Below are 18,215 nucleotides of genomic sequence, written 5' to 3'. Positions count from 1 at the left end.
CTGATTCACTCATATGGAGAAAGCAGGTCCCTGGATGATGGCACCAAGTCTCTAACGTACTCTCACCCCAAATGCTAGTTGTTCAGTCGCAAAATCATGTCCAACTCCTTGCAACCCCATGACCTGCAGCATGCTGGGCTTCCCCATCCTTCATTATCTCCCAGAGTTTGCTCAAACTCAGGTCCATTGAGTTAGTGATGCTATCTCATCCTCTGCTGCCCTCTTCTCCTCTTGCCCTCAGTCTTTTCCCAGCATCAGCTTCTTTTCAAATGAGTCAGTTTTTCACATCAGGTGGCCAAAGGATTGGAGCTTCAGCTTCAGCATCAGTCCTTCCAATGAATATTCAGGGTTGATTTTCTTTAGGATTGACTGGTTTGAGCTCCTTGCTTTCACGTTTTCCCAGGATCTCTGCTACCACACACTCTTGGCCCATGATTCTACCACCCCAGCACAGAGCACGTAACACGATGCAGCACAGGGAAAAGCAGCCACAGAAGGCTTCTTCATACAGTCCTGAGAGTCAAACTCTTCCAGGGCGCCTCCTCTCTGCCAATGGTTCTTCTGAGCCCCTAGCAAGCGCCAAGATCTCAGTCCCAGTTTCAAAATCCATAAAATGGGGCCACACTAACCTCTTGGCAAGGTGCCCAAGTACAGAAGCAGCCTAGGATAAGGATAAAGACATCTCCGCCTTGGCCAGGCTGTCCTCATTCCCCACCTGGACTGCCCATCTCTTTCCTTAGTGATAGCGCTGTGCTTCCCACAAATTCCATCAATGCTTCACAGAGCACCACTTCATTCAAGGACAGAAAATCATCACCAGACAGCTAAGAAAGCCTCAACATAACCAAGAAGCTGAAATCTTCACCTCCTGCCAAGGACCCTAGGGGGAAATGGAACTGAAAAGAAGCTGAACCCCAGAGGTACCACCCCACTCCTAGACTCCAAGTTCCTGGTTTACCAGGAAAGGTTGGGATGATGAGGAAGGGAAAGTGTCAGGGAAACCGGGAAGAGTGAATCACTACTCTCCCTGGGTTCCCCAATGACCACAGTGATCCAAGGGGAGTGGCAGACTTTGTAAAAAGCCAACTGCTGGGCCCAATGTGTACCTGCCTTAACCACTGAGAAGACCTATGCTTTCCCTCAGCAGCCAGTATAGAGCACCAACGATCCCCAAGCTCCTGTCCCAGCAGCGCCTGCCGCTAGCCAGGGCCCTTACCTCTGTACAGAAGGGAGTAAGCTGTGGATGGACTACGGGCTGGACATACATGTGAAAGGTAGACTCAATCTCCATGGTCCGGCCATTTAGCTTCAGGATGGGGAACTCGATGATTTCCTGGAATGGCAAAGGCACAGAAAAGGAAGAATCAGTTGTTTTTTTCTAAACTAACCATCTCAAAGAACTCTGAATCAAGAATGGGGGAGTATTTTGGACTAATTAGCTCCTGCCAGGTCAAACTGAAGACTTTGAGTGAGAAGATGCCAGCTCAGTTATAATCTTGACCCTCCCACAGTTAACATTCTCACAGGTTCCAGGGACCCGACACACACTCCACCCTCACTGTCTCTGGGAAGGGGAAGGAGACAGTGGGAGCATCTGGCCCGGTTTCCCCCACCCCTGGTTCTCCAGCAGGGGTCTGCTCACTCCAGCCCCTAAAAGGATAACCCCCTTCCTCCTGCTTGGGTCCCTTCCCTGGAAGGGGCCTAAGTCTCCAGCCACATAGATAACCAGCCATCAGACTAATGCACAGACCTCTGTGCATGAAGTTTAAACAGAGCCAATGAGTTTCGTTAGCTTTTACAGAAAGAAAAAAAAGAGAGAGAGAGAGAGAGAGGCAATAAATAAAGTCAAAGGAACCAAAGACGATACTGAAGAGAAGGAGAAACCTGAGTAAGAGTATTAAGAGCTAGTGCCTCCCACCTTTCTCTCAGGCAGCACATCCACCCATCAGCATCCCCCCGCCCAGCCCAATCGCTTAGCCAGCCCTTCCCAGTCCGCGGGAACGTAATGGAAGAGAACGAGGAGGAGTGACAATTTGTTTGGTGTCTCTAAGATTAATTTGTCTCCGTTATTTAATAGAGATGCACAGCACCAAGGTCCTGGTGTGCAAACAGGCTTGCAGCATGCCGACTGTGCAGCCCGCTTCATACATCGCTCCTGGGAAGGGAGGAACACGCCAGAGTAGGGGGAGAGGGCCGGAGAGAGCACGCACGCGCCGGAGAGACGAGGGGAAGCCAGGAGAGAGAATAAAAAAAATTATTGCTTTTTAATATTCAAAAACAGTTTGCAAAATTTAATCAAAGCAGAGGAAAAGCTAACATTTTTACCACTTTGACATTTTTATTAGTGCTTTCATAAATTTTTAAAACATGAATGGAATTAGTTTACAACACACACACACAAAAAAACTGCCCTGAAAACATCTGGAAGAGACAAATAGGAAATAATAAAAAAAATAAATAAAAGCAAAATCCTCCAAGTAAAATTAGCATGTGAAAGAGGCCTCCACTGCAGAGACAGGAGCGGGGTTTTGCCCACTCAGTGGCCCCCGCAGTCAGCTCCAGTGGCATCCTTTCCCCAGGTCACCCATTCTGCTGAGGACCTTTCCAGCATCACTAAAATCAAGGCAAATTGGTTCTCTCCAGGGACAGCCCAGAGACACAACACAGAAGCCGCTGACACCTGACTGCATTCAGGAAATGGATGAGTGGGGAAACGGAAGGAGAAATGGCCTGTCTCCCTGATATTCCAGGGCAGCCTGGTGTCTCCCCACCAAACACACCTGCTCTATGGGATTCGTTTTTCAAGCATCTTTATCCAACAGATCACAGCAGGACTGAAGACCAAACCAAGGCAGCCAGATTTCATGACAGAGAAATTCAAAGCTTCTGGCTGCCTGAGCTCCCTGGGCTGCCCCAAGGATGGGGAAGCTGTCAGGAGCCCCTAGAGACAGGAAGGGTGGAAAAACTAAGACTGAGGCAGAGACGGGGCAGAGAGGAGGCCCAGGCTGCTGCTTAAACTGAGTGGTGCCTCTCCTCCCAGAGTACCACAAGGTAGGCCAGAGAGGAGAGCTTGGCTCTGAAAAACAAAACACACACACACAAAGTACACACCAATCCCCTTGAAAAATCAGATACCTAGTAATCCAAGCTCTAACTCTGAGGTGGGGCTCATCTGAGTTAGGCTCGTTTCTGATATATCCTTCCTCTGCCACTAAGTAGAAGAAACGCTTCCCCAATGGAAAGACCTCCACAGCCTGGTGGGTTTGGCAGCCCTGGTGTCTAAGGAAACAAATACAGCCAGCTCCTCACTAACAATGTTAGCTGGGCCCACAATGAAATTTAACCTGTGACACAACTGTACTTTTCATTTAAACTTTCATTTGGAGAGAAGCAGTGTTTGGAGACCTGCAGTTTGTCCTGCTAATAAAGACAAGTGTTGGGACCTTTAAGGATGCCATTCATCTCTGGCTTTTATTAAATTCAATTTTCTTAAGCCCATGATACATTATGAAATTAGGAGTTGACATTCCTCTGGAAACAAAAATATCTATCAAACATAAATAGAAAAAAACCCCTCTATTACCAAGAATTTATGGCTTAAAGTTGATCTCTTTCCACTTTTTTACAAGCAGATGGTTTGTTTTAGAGATCTGAAATGTTATTATAGATCTAGAATTTTATTAGTATTTATTGTAAAATAGTAAGCGCTTCAGCTCCCGCTCTGACCAGGACCGAGTCAGCATTCCCAGTAGATACTCTTAACACTTGGCCTTTGGGTTTCCCTACTACAGCTCAATCCTTCCTGCCACTGGCTTCCTCACCCCTGGGGAAATGGAGCCAACCTAAGTGCTCACACTCAAAATCACCCTCCCAGAGAGGGGGAACAAGTCAGCCTTGGCTCTGTATGAAGAGAGGTAACCCCTCTGAAATGTCTGCGGGCCAGCATGCAGCAGATTGGACCTATCCTAAACACCTCTCCAACGTTGTTTGGCCATCAGCCAAGCCTTCTCTCCAAGACCAAGAACAAGGCCAATCTCAGAACATGACTTTGCAGGAGTCTTACCTCAGCACCACCCTCAGCTACTGTAACAAGGACCTTACACACTGGCATATTCTTTTGAGTCATGGAAGATGCAAAAGAGGAACTTCTGATAGAAGCCCCTTTGGGGAGTGAGAACAAAAAGGACCTCACTTAGCTACTTCTAACCTTTCCATATTGCCCAGACAAGCCCAGAACCTCAAAGCACTGTTCTCAACAGCCCATTCATGGAAGAGGAGCCCCAGTCTGTACCAGCTGACAAAACTCTGCAGCCTGTACACCTGCGGTAGGCCAACCACTTCACAAGTCTTCAGCTGATAATGATCAGGGACGGAACCCCAAAACTATAGGCTGATCACATTCATCCCACCCAAAGCTTATGAAGATGTCCCTAAGTGCCAACTTCTAGGGGTAGCTGTTCGGATCATGAACCTGTTATTCTGCCTTTCCTCCTTTGCCCTCCCTCAATTTCCTCATTCCCCTTGGACAAAGTTTTTTAAAAAGGAACAGTTGAGTGTCTGCTTGTGTAAAGGCAGCACCATGAAGGAAAGAAGAACTGGTTTGTATTTAACAGCCCTCTTTTCCAGCCCTAATAGTAATTTCACAATCCCTTACTTCTGTATGATGTCTGCATCCAATCAAACTACATGAGCATCTACTCTGTACAGGACCCTGGTCAGGTGTGGTAGTGTGATTTAGAGATAAGATGTGGTCTGCTTTGGAGAAGTACATGAACCAGAGAGCAAAAAAGCAAATGATGAACAATGCACTACAAGAAGTATTTTAATGGAGCAACATACCCAGGGTTATGCTTTTTATTATACGTTTTCAAATACATTTTCTCATCTTACCCTTTTTAATCCTGGAAGGTGAGTCGTATTGTCATCATCATCAGGTCATAAACCAATACTATTAAGCACCTGCTATTTACCAGGCACGGGCTGGGTATAGACACAAAGGCAAATACAATGCGATGTGTCTCCTCTCTCCAAAGTGCTGGGAGCCTGGGCAAGGGGTAGTGAGGAGCTGGCCCCAACACCTTCAGAGACAAACACAACATGGAATCATTTCATTCTTTCCATTTATTGCTTACTATATGGCAGACAGTTAGAACTGGCCATGGAACAAGAGACTGGTTCCAAATTGGGAAGGAGTAAGCCAAGGCTGTATATTGTCACCTGGCTTATTTAACTTCCATGCAGAATACATCATGCAAAATGCTGGGCTGGATGAGCACAAGCTGGAATCAAGACTGCCGGGAGAAATATCAATAACCTCAGATATGCAGATGACACCACCCTTATGGCAGAAAGTGAAAAAGAACTAAAGAGCCTCTTGATGAAGGTGAAAGAGGAGAGTGAAAAAGCTGAGTTAAAAGTCCACATTCAAAAAACGAAAATCATGCATCCAGTCCCATCACTTCATGGCAAATCAATGGGGAAACAATGGAAACAGTGACAGACTGTATTTTCTTGGGCTTCAAAATCACTGCAGATGGTGACTGCAGCCATGAAATTAAAAGATGCTTGCTTCTTGGAAGAAAAGCTATGACAAACCTAGACAGCACATTAAAAAGCAGAGACATTACATTGGCGACAAAGGTCCTTCTAGTCAAAGCTATGGTTTTTCCAGTAGTCATGTATGGATATGACAGTAGAACCATAAAGAAAGCTGAGTGCTGAAGAACTGATGCTTTTGAACTGTGGTGTTGGAGAAGACGCTTGAGAGTCCCTAGGACTGCAAGGAGATCCAACCAGTCAATCCTAAAGGAAATCAGTCCTGAATATTCACTGGAAGGACTGATGCTGAAGCTGAAGCTCCAATACTTTGGCCATCTGATGGGAAGAACAAACTCATTAGAAAAGACCCTGATGCTTGGAAAGATTGAAGGCAGGAGGACAAGGGGACAACAGAGGATGAGATGGTTGGATGACATCAGTGACTCAATTGACATGAGTTTGAACAAGCTCTAGGAGATGGTGAAGGACAGGGAAGCTGCAGTCCACGGGGTTGCAAAGAGTCGGACACGACTGAGTGACTGAACAACAACAGAGGTGGCAGACACTCTGCTAAATGGGCAACAGGAATGACGACATTGAATCTACCTAACAACTCATGAAATGGGAATCCTTATTAGGCCTATTTTACAGGACAACTAAGACCCCAAAAGCAGTTGTCACTTGCTCAAGGTTGCACTGCTAGTTAGGGACAGAGCTGGGACTCCAAATGGGGAAAATGAGACTTAAAGACAGTAGGACTGCTGCTGCTGCTGCTGCTAAGTCACTTCAGTCGTGTCCGACTCTGTGTGACCCCATAGGCGGCAGCAAACCAGGCTCCCCCGTCCCTGGGATTCTCCAGGCAATAACACTGGAGTGGATTGCCATTTCCTTTTCCAATGCATGAAAGTGAAAAAATAAAGTGAAGTCGCTCAGTCGTGTCTGACTCCTAGTGACCCCATGGACTGCAGCCTACCAGGCCCTTCTGTCCATGGGATTTTCCAGGCAAGAGTACTGGAGTGGGGTGCCATTGCCTTCTCTGAAAGACAGTAGGACTAATAGCTCTCAAAATCTGAAGGGTCAAGAAAGATCTGATTCTTTTAGTCTGAAAGACTGTCTTTAAGGAGCTCAGTGCTCTATCTCCTAAGAAGAAAGACTGTTCTTGAGTTATAAGAGCAGTGAACGTGAACCATCCAGGCAGAAAGTCCTGCAGGATTCCAACTGAAAAGCCTCCAGTACAGCTGCAGGGACACACACAGTGCTGGGCTCCGTGCTCAGGGAGGGTGAGAACTACGAGCCTTCAGTCTGCATCTCTAGCACCCAGGTCTGCTCCAGCACACAGACCCCACTCTCAGCTTTTGGTAAATAAACACATAAAGGGGCTGATAAATGGCAAGAGAGAAGCCAAGAGCGTGCCTCTAACAGGAAAATTCTGTTTTCACAGAGTTCTCCATAGGACCAGAGAGGTGAAGTGACCTACCTAAGGTGACAAGATGGGAGGTGGCAGAGCCAGGCTGCAAAGAACTTTCTACCAGATCCCCTGCCTCTCATCTCCCAGCCTCCCTCAACTGCTACAAACCACCAACGTCCCAGTTTCTGTGTGCCTGGGACCACAGATTCCTGGAGCAGTAATCTGCTAAAATTAGGACAGCTGGTCACCCTACACCATCCACCGCTACCTGCGCTACTAGGTTGTCCAAGGGCAGAGCACCACAACCCCAAAAGCTGGTCTGCTGATGATGGATGGGAACCAGCCACATCTTGACAACTAAGCACAAAAGCCTTAGAACTTGGATTTCTCAAAGTACCCATGGTTCCAAACCTATTGTATCTGCTGTCTCACTCAATAAAATGCCAGCTGTAAGTATTTTTTAAAAGGGGAAGGAAGACAGAGAGATAAAAAGGAAGCACCAAGCAAATATTCTTTTATCTTTTTGAGTAGAAGTTTCAGTTGGAGCAAAGATTTCAAATGCAGCTACTTTCTAATTGCTTGAGTAGGAACCCCAGTGATTCTCTTAATAAACTGAAGACAAAACTGCAACAGCATTTCAAATGAAACTTCACATGAAATTTCATACCCAAAATCAGTAGCTTATAAGAAATAAATGTGTAGGTTGCTTTCAGGGTATTCAAACTCCCTTAAGCTAAAGTGTCTGCAGTGATAAGATTATATTCAAAGATACAACAACAAAAGGATTTTAAGCAGAAGGACTTTGGGTTAGGCATTTTTTGACAGTGGGACAGAGGGTTTAATAGTGTGGCATTCTTACAGACCTTTTCTCCAAAGCACAGATTCTTCTTTGCCCTGAGCCAATCTTTCTATGGTCCTCTCTGAAACGAGCAGGTCATTTTTCATGGCTCCCCCTTCTCAATCTAGGAACTGGCATTCCCTCAGTTTACAACTAATCTATGCCTTCTCTCCACCCACTGATTCAAAGTCCAAAACGTGTGCAGTCCTGCAGAGAAAGGTTTGACAAAATCCAAAAGCAACATCATCACAAGACAAGGCAGAAAAAGTCGTACCTAGTGAAAACATGAATTTTATCCAGACAGAGATTTTTGGATAAAAGTTTCATGCAAAGGCAAGACCTTTCTCCAAGGGATCAAGGAGCCTCTTGACCACAGGGAAGAGGGGAAGTTGAGAGGGAGAAGGGAGAACTGCAGGCTGTGCTGGGTAACGAAGGGATGGTAGTTGACTTAACAGTTTCTCCTTTGGGGGGAAAAAAAAGACATTTTATGCACAAGGAGCTTATTTCTTAAACAAACACTCGTGGTTTTGATTTACACCACAGCCTGCTCCTAAATAATTTATGGCGGGTTAAATTTATTGCCGAGCCCTGGCTGGCTGCAAATTCGAATTGCCAAATAATTAGATTTTAGGGCAAAGCTTATAAATTACCCGTCGATTTGTCCGGACTTGTTTGTCAGTTGCTTTGTGCTTCAGGTCATCTTTGGCATTTGGCTGTTTGGGTTTTAATTGCTGATTTACACTTTGACAGATGAGAGCTGATGCTCGAAGTTTCAGGACAAGGAAGGGTAAAAAATTGAAGCTGTACAAGGCTGATTTTTCACCTACACGTCCGTCTTCACCCATTCCCATAGACCCCAAAGCAATTAAAATATAGAAAAGAGGCTGAAAATAGAGACTGCTGTTCTTTACAGGGGGGAGGGGGTGCAAACTGAATTATAATTCAGATTTTACTGAAATCTGAATTTTTAAAAGTATATAATACCAATAAATGAAGGAGACCAAAGATCTTAGAAACTACATCCTCACCCAGGGGTGTACAAGCTGGTGTCTACACACACATGACTCTGAATCAGCCTCAGTTCAAACATCTTCAGATACTCAATTGTAAATAACTTCTGATGTAAGTGGCCTCTGTGAAGCTGACCCTTCCGGGCAGCAAACCACCAAATTATTTCTTTGCAGCTACCTGTATACCTACATTTGTCAGGGAATTAATTTAAAAAAATCTCAGGTTGTGTGCAGGAGAGGTCCCCCAGGGGCAGCAGTCCAGGAGGGCATGGAAGTGGAAGGGCGCCAAATTCAACTTACCATTCTAATGGAGGGAAAAAACCTCTTTGGATAGTGCTGTGGCTCCGTCTACATGTTGATAGAGGACCTGCAGGCTCGCTTTATGCTCCCCAGAGAAGGAGGGCCGGCCTCCCAGCCACCTGCTGTACCCCAATAGCTTACTATGAGGCCATGAGTCAAAATAACATTAGCAGTAATTCTCCTAACAAGAGCTGACACATATAGCTATTACATGCCAGGCACAGTTCTAAGCTCTTATATTTTATCCTCCCAATAGTCCTATAAGATTGGTACTATCATTAATCCCATTTTGCCAGTAATGCCAACTGAGGCATACCAAGTACAAGTAACTCACTCAAGGCAGGTCACACTGCACCTCACAATGGTGGCGGACACCAGGCTCAGATCCAGAGGGTCCGTTTCTGGAGTCCGTGCTCCTCAGCACTCTGCTATACTGCTCCTCACAGAACAGCCTCTGCCTCAGTTCGCCTCACTTTGAGGGGAGGTTGAGCGTCCACATTCTGGCACCAGGGCACACGCTGCAGCCAAAGCCTGTTCAGTTAATCCCCCCATAGGGTGGGGAAAGTTATGTAACACAAAAGATGAATCAGAGGCTTGGTTTGACAAAGTCCTTTTTTTCCAATCAATGAAAATATTGCACTGAAGACCCACTAGCCAGGAGTGAAGAGGTGGGGCTGAGTAACAGGTGATCAAGACAGACCAGGCCCACTCAGGCAGAAAGTGGGCTCTGGCCAGGCAACTAGGAGAGAAGCCCAGAGAGGCCAGTTGGGCTTCAGGAAGCCTTGCACAGTAATCCCCACTCACAGTCCCAGGGCCCGCTAGTCTCTTCACAGAAGACAGCATCCCCCAGGGGAGCTTCATAGATCCCCTGCTCTCTGTGTGTGCCTGACAGCCAGATGCAAGGCCAGGGAAACAGTTGTGCTGCCATGACGGCAGATTTTCAAAATCACTGACCAGTAAGCGAGCGACACAGACTGACATCTTGTCCACACTGCCTGAACACTTCTCTCGCACACTGGCTCATAGGAATCCACATCTCCATAAGGCAGGCATCACTGCCCTATTTTATAGATGAGAAAGCTAAGGTGTTCAGTGACTTAAAAGCACAGTCCCTTACAGGCAGCATAAATTCCCATCTCCTGGGAATTTATGAGAAATGCAAGTTTCTGGCCTCCAATCTAGACTTTCTGAATCAGAAACCCTGAGGGTGGGCCCAGCAATCTACGTTTTAAAAAGCTTCCAGGTAATTCTGAGACTTGTTGAAGTTTGAGAACCACTAGAGGAGTAGAGCAGTGTTTCTCAGACTTCGAATTACCTGACATCTTGTCAAACTACATTCTATCTAATGCTGGGCCTGATAACGGGCTTCCCAGGTGGCTCGGTGGTAAAGAATCCACCTACCAGTGCAGGTGGCACGGGTTCGATCCCTGGTCCAGGAAGATTCCCTGGAGAATAAAATGGCAACCCCCTCCAGTATTCTTGCCTGGAAAACCCCATGGACAGAGGAGCCTGGTGGGTTACAGTCCATGGGGGTCACAAGAGAGTCAGACATGACTTGAACAACAAGTGACTGAACAACAAGGGCCTGATACTCCGTCTTTCTAACAAGATCCCAGGGGCTGGGGATGCCACTGGTTCTCAGACCACATTTTAGCCAAGGTATAGTCTAGAATATCTGTGTGACTAAGTCCTTATCACAGAGATATTGACAAAAGAACATCAGAGCCCACGGTTCTTGGCTCTTAGAATAAACCCTTGCTCGGCCCACTTTCAACCCCCTCAGGTGACCCTTTATATCTGCCAAGCACTCCGCCAAGCACTCCTGGCTTCTGCCATCAGACATTTCATTCTCCTGGCTGCAGAGATCCACGGTGGAAAAGCTGACATGTCACATCCCAGAACTGTGTAGAGCAAGTTGACACATTTCTGTTAGGAAGCTTGCAAGAGGTCCTCCTGCCAAGGCAATGCCTGCTCCCTTCAAGAATGTGATCAAGACCCAGGCATCAGCTCCCCACAGAGCACTCATCATACTACTCTCTCCAGAAAAACATTTGCCTTCTACACAAATGAATCAGAAAGTGGGACTGGATACCTCTCCAAGGAAGACCTCTCATTATAGACATCAGCCAGGAGCTTTCTTTATACCCCTGGTCCTGATTAAGCCTAACACTGGCCACAGAGGTAAAGCAGGATCACAGCAATTCCTACAATAGCCTGAGGCCCCAAGCTGGAGACACCACACCATACCATGAACCAAGGCCTGCCCCTGGCATTGTTTCTCTGGTCACCTTACCTCTCTAGTGAAAGCAGACCTTATCAAAATTGCATGCTTCCTCCCAGTCATCAGTCCCCGCCTCCTCCATCCCCAACTACCAATTCCTTTCGGGTGATCAGTTGGTTTCTCGTTCATACTTGCTAGTGCTGGGGAGAGGCGGGGAGCACAGACTGTGATCAATACAGATTCCCTGAACTCCATTTCAGACACTGCAATTTCAAGCCATGGCCCTCAGTTTATCACATTGGTAGAGCAAGATTCCAAGCTTTTCAGCCAATTATCGTCCTATCCACCATCACCATCTACTTCCCAAAGGACACGGTCAAACAGTTCATCAGATACCAGAGGAGTAAAGTAACTGCCTGCATCACCACTAAGCTCACTACGTCAGGCGTCCCTGACACAGGCCTTCAGTGCAGAGCACTCCATTTATAACCACCGCAGGTTTCCACTCTCCACTCCTCACCAAACCTCTTAGCACCACTGACAACCAGAGCCCACCAGTACCCCCAAAAAGCTATGAGCTACTAAAGAGCATGGTTCTCAAGCTTGTTTCTTTCCCAGCAGATCTAAGGGCTACAACACATAACTCTTCTCCATTCCCACCATCACCACCTTAGTCCAACCCACTAACCCACTTTCAAGTAACAGCTTCTAACCAGTTTCCCTCTGCCCATATTTAACCCCTTGGAACACCTTCCCTTCCATTCCCTTGAACACTGGCTAACGACATCTACTTCTGTTTCTTCTCTTCCACTCAACATTCACACTTCCTTTCCTGGCTCGCCGATTTTACTTTATCAACCTTACTGTGGACTCTGCACTTCCTTTCCTTTCAGCAACACCAGCACCTCCCAGTGAGAGCCTCTGCTAGTAGTTAGCCTTCAGACAAGTCCTTGGCTGGAAGGGCCTCCCCTGGACTAGACACTGACCAGGGCACTGGAACAGTGGAACTCACACAACAGACATTTACTACCATGGACCAAGATCTCCTACTGGCCACTACAGACAGTTCAGTTCAGTTGCTCAGTCGTGTCCGACTCTTTGCAACCCCATGAACTGCAGCACATCAGGCCTCCCTGTCCATCACCAACTCCTGGAGGCCACCCAAACCCATGTCCATCAAGTCAGTGATGCCATCGAACCATCTCATCCTCTGTCGTCCCCTTCTCCTCCTCCCCTCAATCTTTCCCAGCATCAGAGTCTTTTCCAATGAGTCAGTTCTTCGAATCAGGTGGCCAAAGTATTGGAGTTTCAGCTTCAACATCAGTCCTTCCAATGAACACCTAAGACTGATCTCCTTTAGGATGGACTGGTTGGATCTCCTTGCAGTCCAAGGGACTCTCAAGAGTCTTCTCCAACACCACAGTTCAAAAGCATCAATTCTTCGGTGCTCAGCTTTCTTTATAGTCCAACTCTCACATCCATACATGACTGCTGGAAAAACCATAGCCTTGACTAGACAGGAGGGTCAGGGTCTAAACAAGCCCATTCCAAGGCAGTTTTACTTCAAATGAAGAGCTTCCATAACGCTTGACTTCCCCTCCAGAGTCCTCCTCCCTCCTGATTCTCCCAGTACCTAACCAGGCTTTGCCCATGGCAGCACTCCACACACACAAACCATCTGTGCCTGTCCTAGCCTGCTCACCCTTCTGCTGCAGACCTGCCAGCCTGGGGGGCGGGGGTCGGGGGTGCGGTTGGCTAATGTCAATCTGGGAACACTCTTGTTCCAGGCTTTTAGGCAATGACTCAATTTTCACAGCTAGAGCTCAAAACTCATCACATAAATGTATGACTGTGGGGCCTTTTTAAGTATTGTGAACACCTAGGATAAGGGGATAAAAAATAATCATTCCAAAGCATCTTAATCAAAATGATGCAGGATCCTTTTTCCCAACAAGACACAGAGATGAAGGAAGCATCTCCTAGTATCAGTTTTCCTCATGTCAGACAACTGATTCCCGTCTACAAAATACGAAATGTAACCAACAGAGGCGAGAGGAGAAACAAGACAGGACAGGGGCAGGGAGAGGTGAAGGGAAGCCCGAGACCAACCCTAAATGCTCCTCAGGATTTCACGCCCCTCCCCCTTCCCAAAGCACCGGCTTTCTTTCTGTGGCTGTTACCTGTTGCTGCTGCTCAGACGGACAGCTCATTTTGTCCCCACCTTCCACCCTCTCCAGTCTATAGCGAGTCATTTCTCTCCTCCTGCCTCTTCATTAATCCTTCCCTCCTTCCTTCTGTTCTCAGTGTTAAGTCAGCTAGCCATTTATCTGTTTGAAGGGTATAAACCTCCCCAGTTTATGGAAGGAGGTCTTCCCATGGGATGCCTAGCAGATTCAGATCCAAACTGCCAGTACTAGGAGCAGGGGGTCGGGGGTGATGTCGTCCCCTAGCCCTTGCCTCTCCCTAGAGACCTCACAGCCCAGACCAGTGCCACCTTCTAGGGCAGCTCCCTGACAACGCCTCAGGGCCTTAGCTCACATATTTCTATTTGACCCTCACCCTTCTGCCTCTCACACTTTTATTGCATAAAATTCTCTTAAACCTTTTTAGCTTTCATAGTCTCACTGATGTTCTTGAATGTGAAAAATACCATATTAATGATACAGACAATCATACTAGCCAAATGCTGAAATCACTGGCTGGGTTCTGAGACTTCCTTGGTGGTCCAGTGGTTAGGACTCAATGCTTTCAGGGCCTGGGTTCAATCCCTGGTTGGGGCCTGAAAGATCCCGCAAGCCACGTGGCACAGAAAAAAAAAAAAAAATTGCCAGTTCAAAGTCTTCATTCTCCCTCTCCCTCATTTTCAACTACCACACAAGCAAGCTTGCAATCCAGCTCAGTTTTGTCAGACTTTGGTCAGTTGGTCCTGGTACATTCTGTGAGCACCTTCTTTTGTTCCTGCTACAGCAGTTCTGAGAGCCCTCGGGTCCACCTGGCACTTCTGACCTCCTGACTTTCCTTAATGGGGAGCTATGAGACCCCTCCAGAAGCAGGGCTGACCGTTCCCCTGCTCTGTGCGCCCACTGTGCCAAGTACTCACCCAGGCGATGGTGGTTATCATGTTCCTTGACTATGAGCCCCTTGGAGGGTAGGGACCATTTCTCGTTTTTATATCCTGGCATCTAACATAGAGGTTGAAGTTTTTATCCAGAGTAAAAAGAGGCTTTTTCATTGCCTCTAAGGTGGTTACCATGAGGTCCTCCCTATTCTTTTACGGACTTGGTTAGTTTTGTCATGTCCAACAAAAACCTTAAAAGGCAGCTCAGTGTCACTGGTAGTTTACAATCCCTGATTCCATTCACCATTGATCAATGGCCCCATTCTTTAGAGCTCTTCCCCACCACCAACCTTAGCCCAGTGTCTAACAAAATCTGCATTCCAAGAGCTGTCTCAGCCCTGGAGAGGCCACCAGATAATAACAGGCTGGGGGAAACGTCTCCTGATTTGCACTAAGTTACGTGGTTGATTTTGTTACCAGTGACCCAGCGCTTCTTCCCAAGGAAAGTTCCTGGTCCCACCCCCAGGCAACTCCAGAGCCTAACTACACACTATGGCAGGTTAAAGGTATAAACCCTGGGGAAGGTAGAGAAGCAGACTGAATAGTGCAAATAAACCCACTTCGATGTACCTCTGCTACGCCAAACACACAAGAGAGCGCCACCGTGCACCAGTGCTCGGCTCCCGAGATGTATATTTTACTTTTACATTGCTATGTCTGCTCCGAATAAAGAAGGGCCGTTCGGCTTTCACTTGAAGTTTCAACAGGGCCCGGACCCGGACACAGCAAATGCTTGTTCCCATTCAGGGAGCACTAGTGAGGAGCCACAGTGAGAGCCTTGGGAGGCCCATCCTGATGAGGGACCACCAGGAAACTGCAGCCTGTGGAGGGGGGGCCTGGGGAGGGGGCAGGGGAGGCACCACATTTATGGAAGCAGCAACAAAAATGACAAAAGGGCCTAGTGGGCTGCCATTCCCACCCATCACTGGCCACCAATAGAGGAATTCATTTATAGTGACCCTGGAAGAAGAGATGTGCTAAAGCAGACATATAACTAAGAAGAAAGGCAATAATTGGTCTGATGGGCAGGGGAAAAATTATTCCAGGAGTTGAGAGCCTATGCAAGAACACTTACGGCTCACACAGTCATCATAACTCAGCCCCCTCAAGCATTTTGTGCTCTGCTTATGGTGTTAACTTTAATGTCTTAACATATAACACCATCCGCACTAACACAAAATACTACACACGCCAGATGAGGCTGAGTTATAGTTGCTGTGGGAAGCATAACTTTGAATTTCCTGATTTTGGTGCATTTAATCTCAACCATAATGTTACATTAACGTCGGTTTTGCATTTCATTTCCCAGTTTAGAAGAATAGAACAGCATCAGCGCCTTCGCCTGTCTTTACAGAAAAAGGAGGCTGGCTGACTGGGGCCATGGGCAGGTGGACCGCAACCCAGCAACTGGGCCCTCCTGCTAAAGAGCCTGACCCGACCCCTCCCACTTGGAGGAACCTGGACCAGGACGAGTGAAAGGCAAGGAAGGGGTGAGTTCTTTCTCTAGGGAATGACCTTTCCATCCACTTGCAAAGTGCAGGAACCAGGAGCAGAGAAGGGAAGAAGCGGAATACAGAGCAACAGCAATGTGTGTGTATCAGGTGGGTGGGGGGGGGGTGGTGGGAGGGCTAGAGGCAGCCTCCTGCTGCTCAGCCTCAAATGGAGGAGGAGACCAATACAGTGTGATTTGTAGGGATCGCAATCAATTTCCTGTGAAGTTTTCCAAAATGTCTCTTTCACAAGACTAATAATGAGGAGTCAGCTTCAAATCACACCAAAAATCCACCAAATGCCCCTCTTCTATATTATCCCTTCTCCTGTCACCATCAACCCTCCCCCATCACCATCAACCCTGCCCTCCCCAAATACCCCAGCATCTGGACAACTTTCTATAAAAAAGAAATGCCTTTACTCATAGTTCTAACTCAAAATGCAGATGGAATCTCTTCAAGGTTTCCTTAAAAAAAAGAAAAAAAAAGGCCCCTGTGGACAAAGAGCAAACACTAGAAAACCTCAACCCCAAAGGTCATTTTTCTCCAAGATATGGGCACTTGAATACAGATGGGAAGGAAAACAGTCAGTGGGGCTGCCGCGGAGCAGCGAGGAAAAGACTGCGCCTCGGGGCCTGACCGAGCCTGATGGACAAACTCAGGGAGGGAGGGGAGGGGGCAGCCGGAACGTGTGCTCCCAGATCGGAGCCCTGGGCTACCCCTCCCTGGCCATCCGGAGGGCCCAGGTTACTTCCTCCTCCCCACGTTTTGTGGCCTACACCTCATTTCCCTCACTTACATCTGCTTCGGGCTTTTCTGAACACTGAGGTGGTGAGAGGACTTGCCCCCAGGTTAAAAGTGGCACAATTAAAGTTCCCACCAAAGCTTTCAGGCTGCTCCCTGGGCTTCAGGGTCACAGCCGTCGTCATCTGACGCACAGCCACACCAAAATGAGCAACGTGAACTCTCGCTGATTGAGGACAAGGCAGTCACGATTCTCAACCAGATAAAAACCCACTTTCATGTCAAGAAACCATTCCTGAGGCAAGAAAGGAATTGTACACCTCACATTCAGAGTCTCTAAAACATGGTAATCCACCTAAATTACGTGAAAAAATATTTTCAAATGAAAAATAGTCTCATATTCAACCTATACCTATCATGTCAATCTGAATCAAAACACATAAAACAAAATGAGTGCAAATACCAGAAAGGTGAAAGCCTGTTACTGGCAAACCAACCATTCCAGTTTCAGCAATCTGAACAAAGTACAAAAGTAAACAGCAAAAATTATGACAAATGGAAAATACCAGATGTTTTACCACATTTACAATCAGTATTGTTGAGTACAACTGAGTCTGTGCCTGTCCGTTTGTATGGTGGCAATCCTGTTGGATAGTCCCTACAAGCTGACTCAGGGACTTCTGAATGGCAGACACAGATGAGAGAAATGAAACCCACGCCAAGACTCCAGAGAGATCCTGGCCCAAAACTCGTTCCTGCCTCCTACACAAATGAGGGATATGATACACTCCCAGAAGAATCAGAAGTGCACTGCGTTCAACCATTCTCAAAGAGTTCAACTCTTGGGAGCCAGGCAGGAGAGGAGCTGGGGTGGTTCTGATTCACAGTCCAAATGCATCCCCAGGAGACATGCAGACCTTGTCCATGAAATATCTCTGCAGGTGGACAGTCACCAAGCCACTAGGGAGAGCTGACCAAACCTGTACAACATATTCAGGTTCTTTCACTGTCATGTCTAGAAGCAGACACTCATCCCAAATCTCAATCTTTTCTGCTCCCATTCAAATTCTTTTTTGGTTTTTATTAAAATAACGAGCAAGTCATTATCATTCTCCTTGGAACAACTCCTTCCCAGTTTGGACAAAAAAATCAGTCACTAAAAGTATATTAAATTTTTTTTTCTAAGTCTTAATTTTTGTGCCTTTAATGATTCTTGTTCCTTTTATCCTAAGCTTCTCTCCAATTCCTTCACTAGCCATGTTGACCAAAAGACCTAACAATGTAGAGGCTATAATGAGAACCTGACCTATGAAGAGTTCAGTGGAAGGACACAGCGTTATCTGGGACTGACAATCCCAGTTAACGCTGGGATTTTCCAATCCACCTTCCAACTTTCTCTGAATCCTGTCAGGACTCCACCACCTGCAAACTTTAGGGCAGATTTTGTTTGTTTGTTTTCAGAGAGAGAGGAGGGCTATACGTTGCCAATAACAGTAAGTCTCAGTCACTCTGGGCCACCCATCCCCTTCCTGAGAGCGGTCTGGTTCA

At 46.9% G+C, this 18,215-nt stretch overlaps 1 protein-coding gene across 5 annotated transcripts in view; it reads right to left on the bottom strand.

The window, feature by feature from the left end:
- ERI3 (ERI1 exoribonuclease family member 3) overlaps positions 1–18,215 on the bottom strand; it is a 131,096-nt gene that overhangs the window by 95,460 nt on the left and 17,421 nt on the right. For all 5 annotated transcript variants that reach the window (XM_070368190.1, XM_070368186.1, XM_005894176.3 and 2 more), the window contains one exon: positions 1,217–1,333. In XM_070368190.1, coding sequence (XP_070224291.1) covers positions 1,217–1,333 — 117 coding nt within the window. The remainder of the gene's footprint in view (positions 1–1,216; positions 1,334–18,215) is intronic.

The sequence above is a fragment of the Bos mutus genome, chromosome 3 (genome assembly GCF_027580195.1).
Source record: "Bos mutus isolate GX-2022 chromosome 3, NWIPB_WYAK_1.1, whole genome shotgun sequence".
Taxonomy (NCBI): domain Eukaryota; kingdom Metazoa; phylum Chordata; class Mammalia; order Artiodactyla; family Bovidae; genus Bos; species Bos mutus.
Note: the sequence above shows the minus strand (reverse complement) of the source record. Positions and strands in the feature narration are given on the sequence as shown.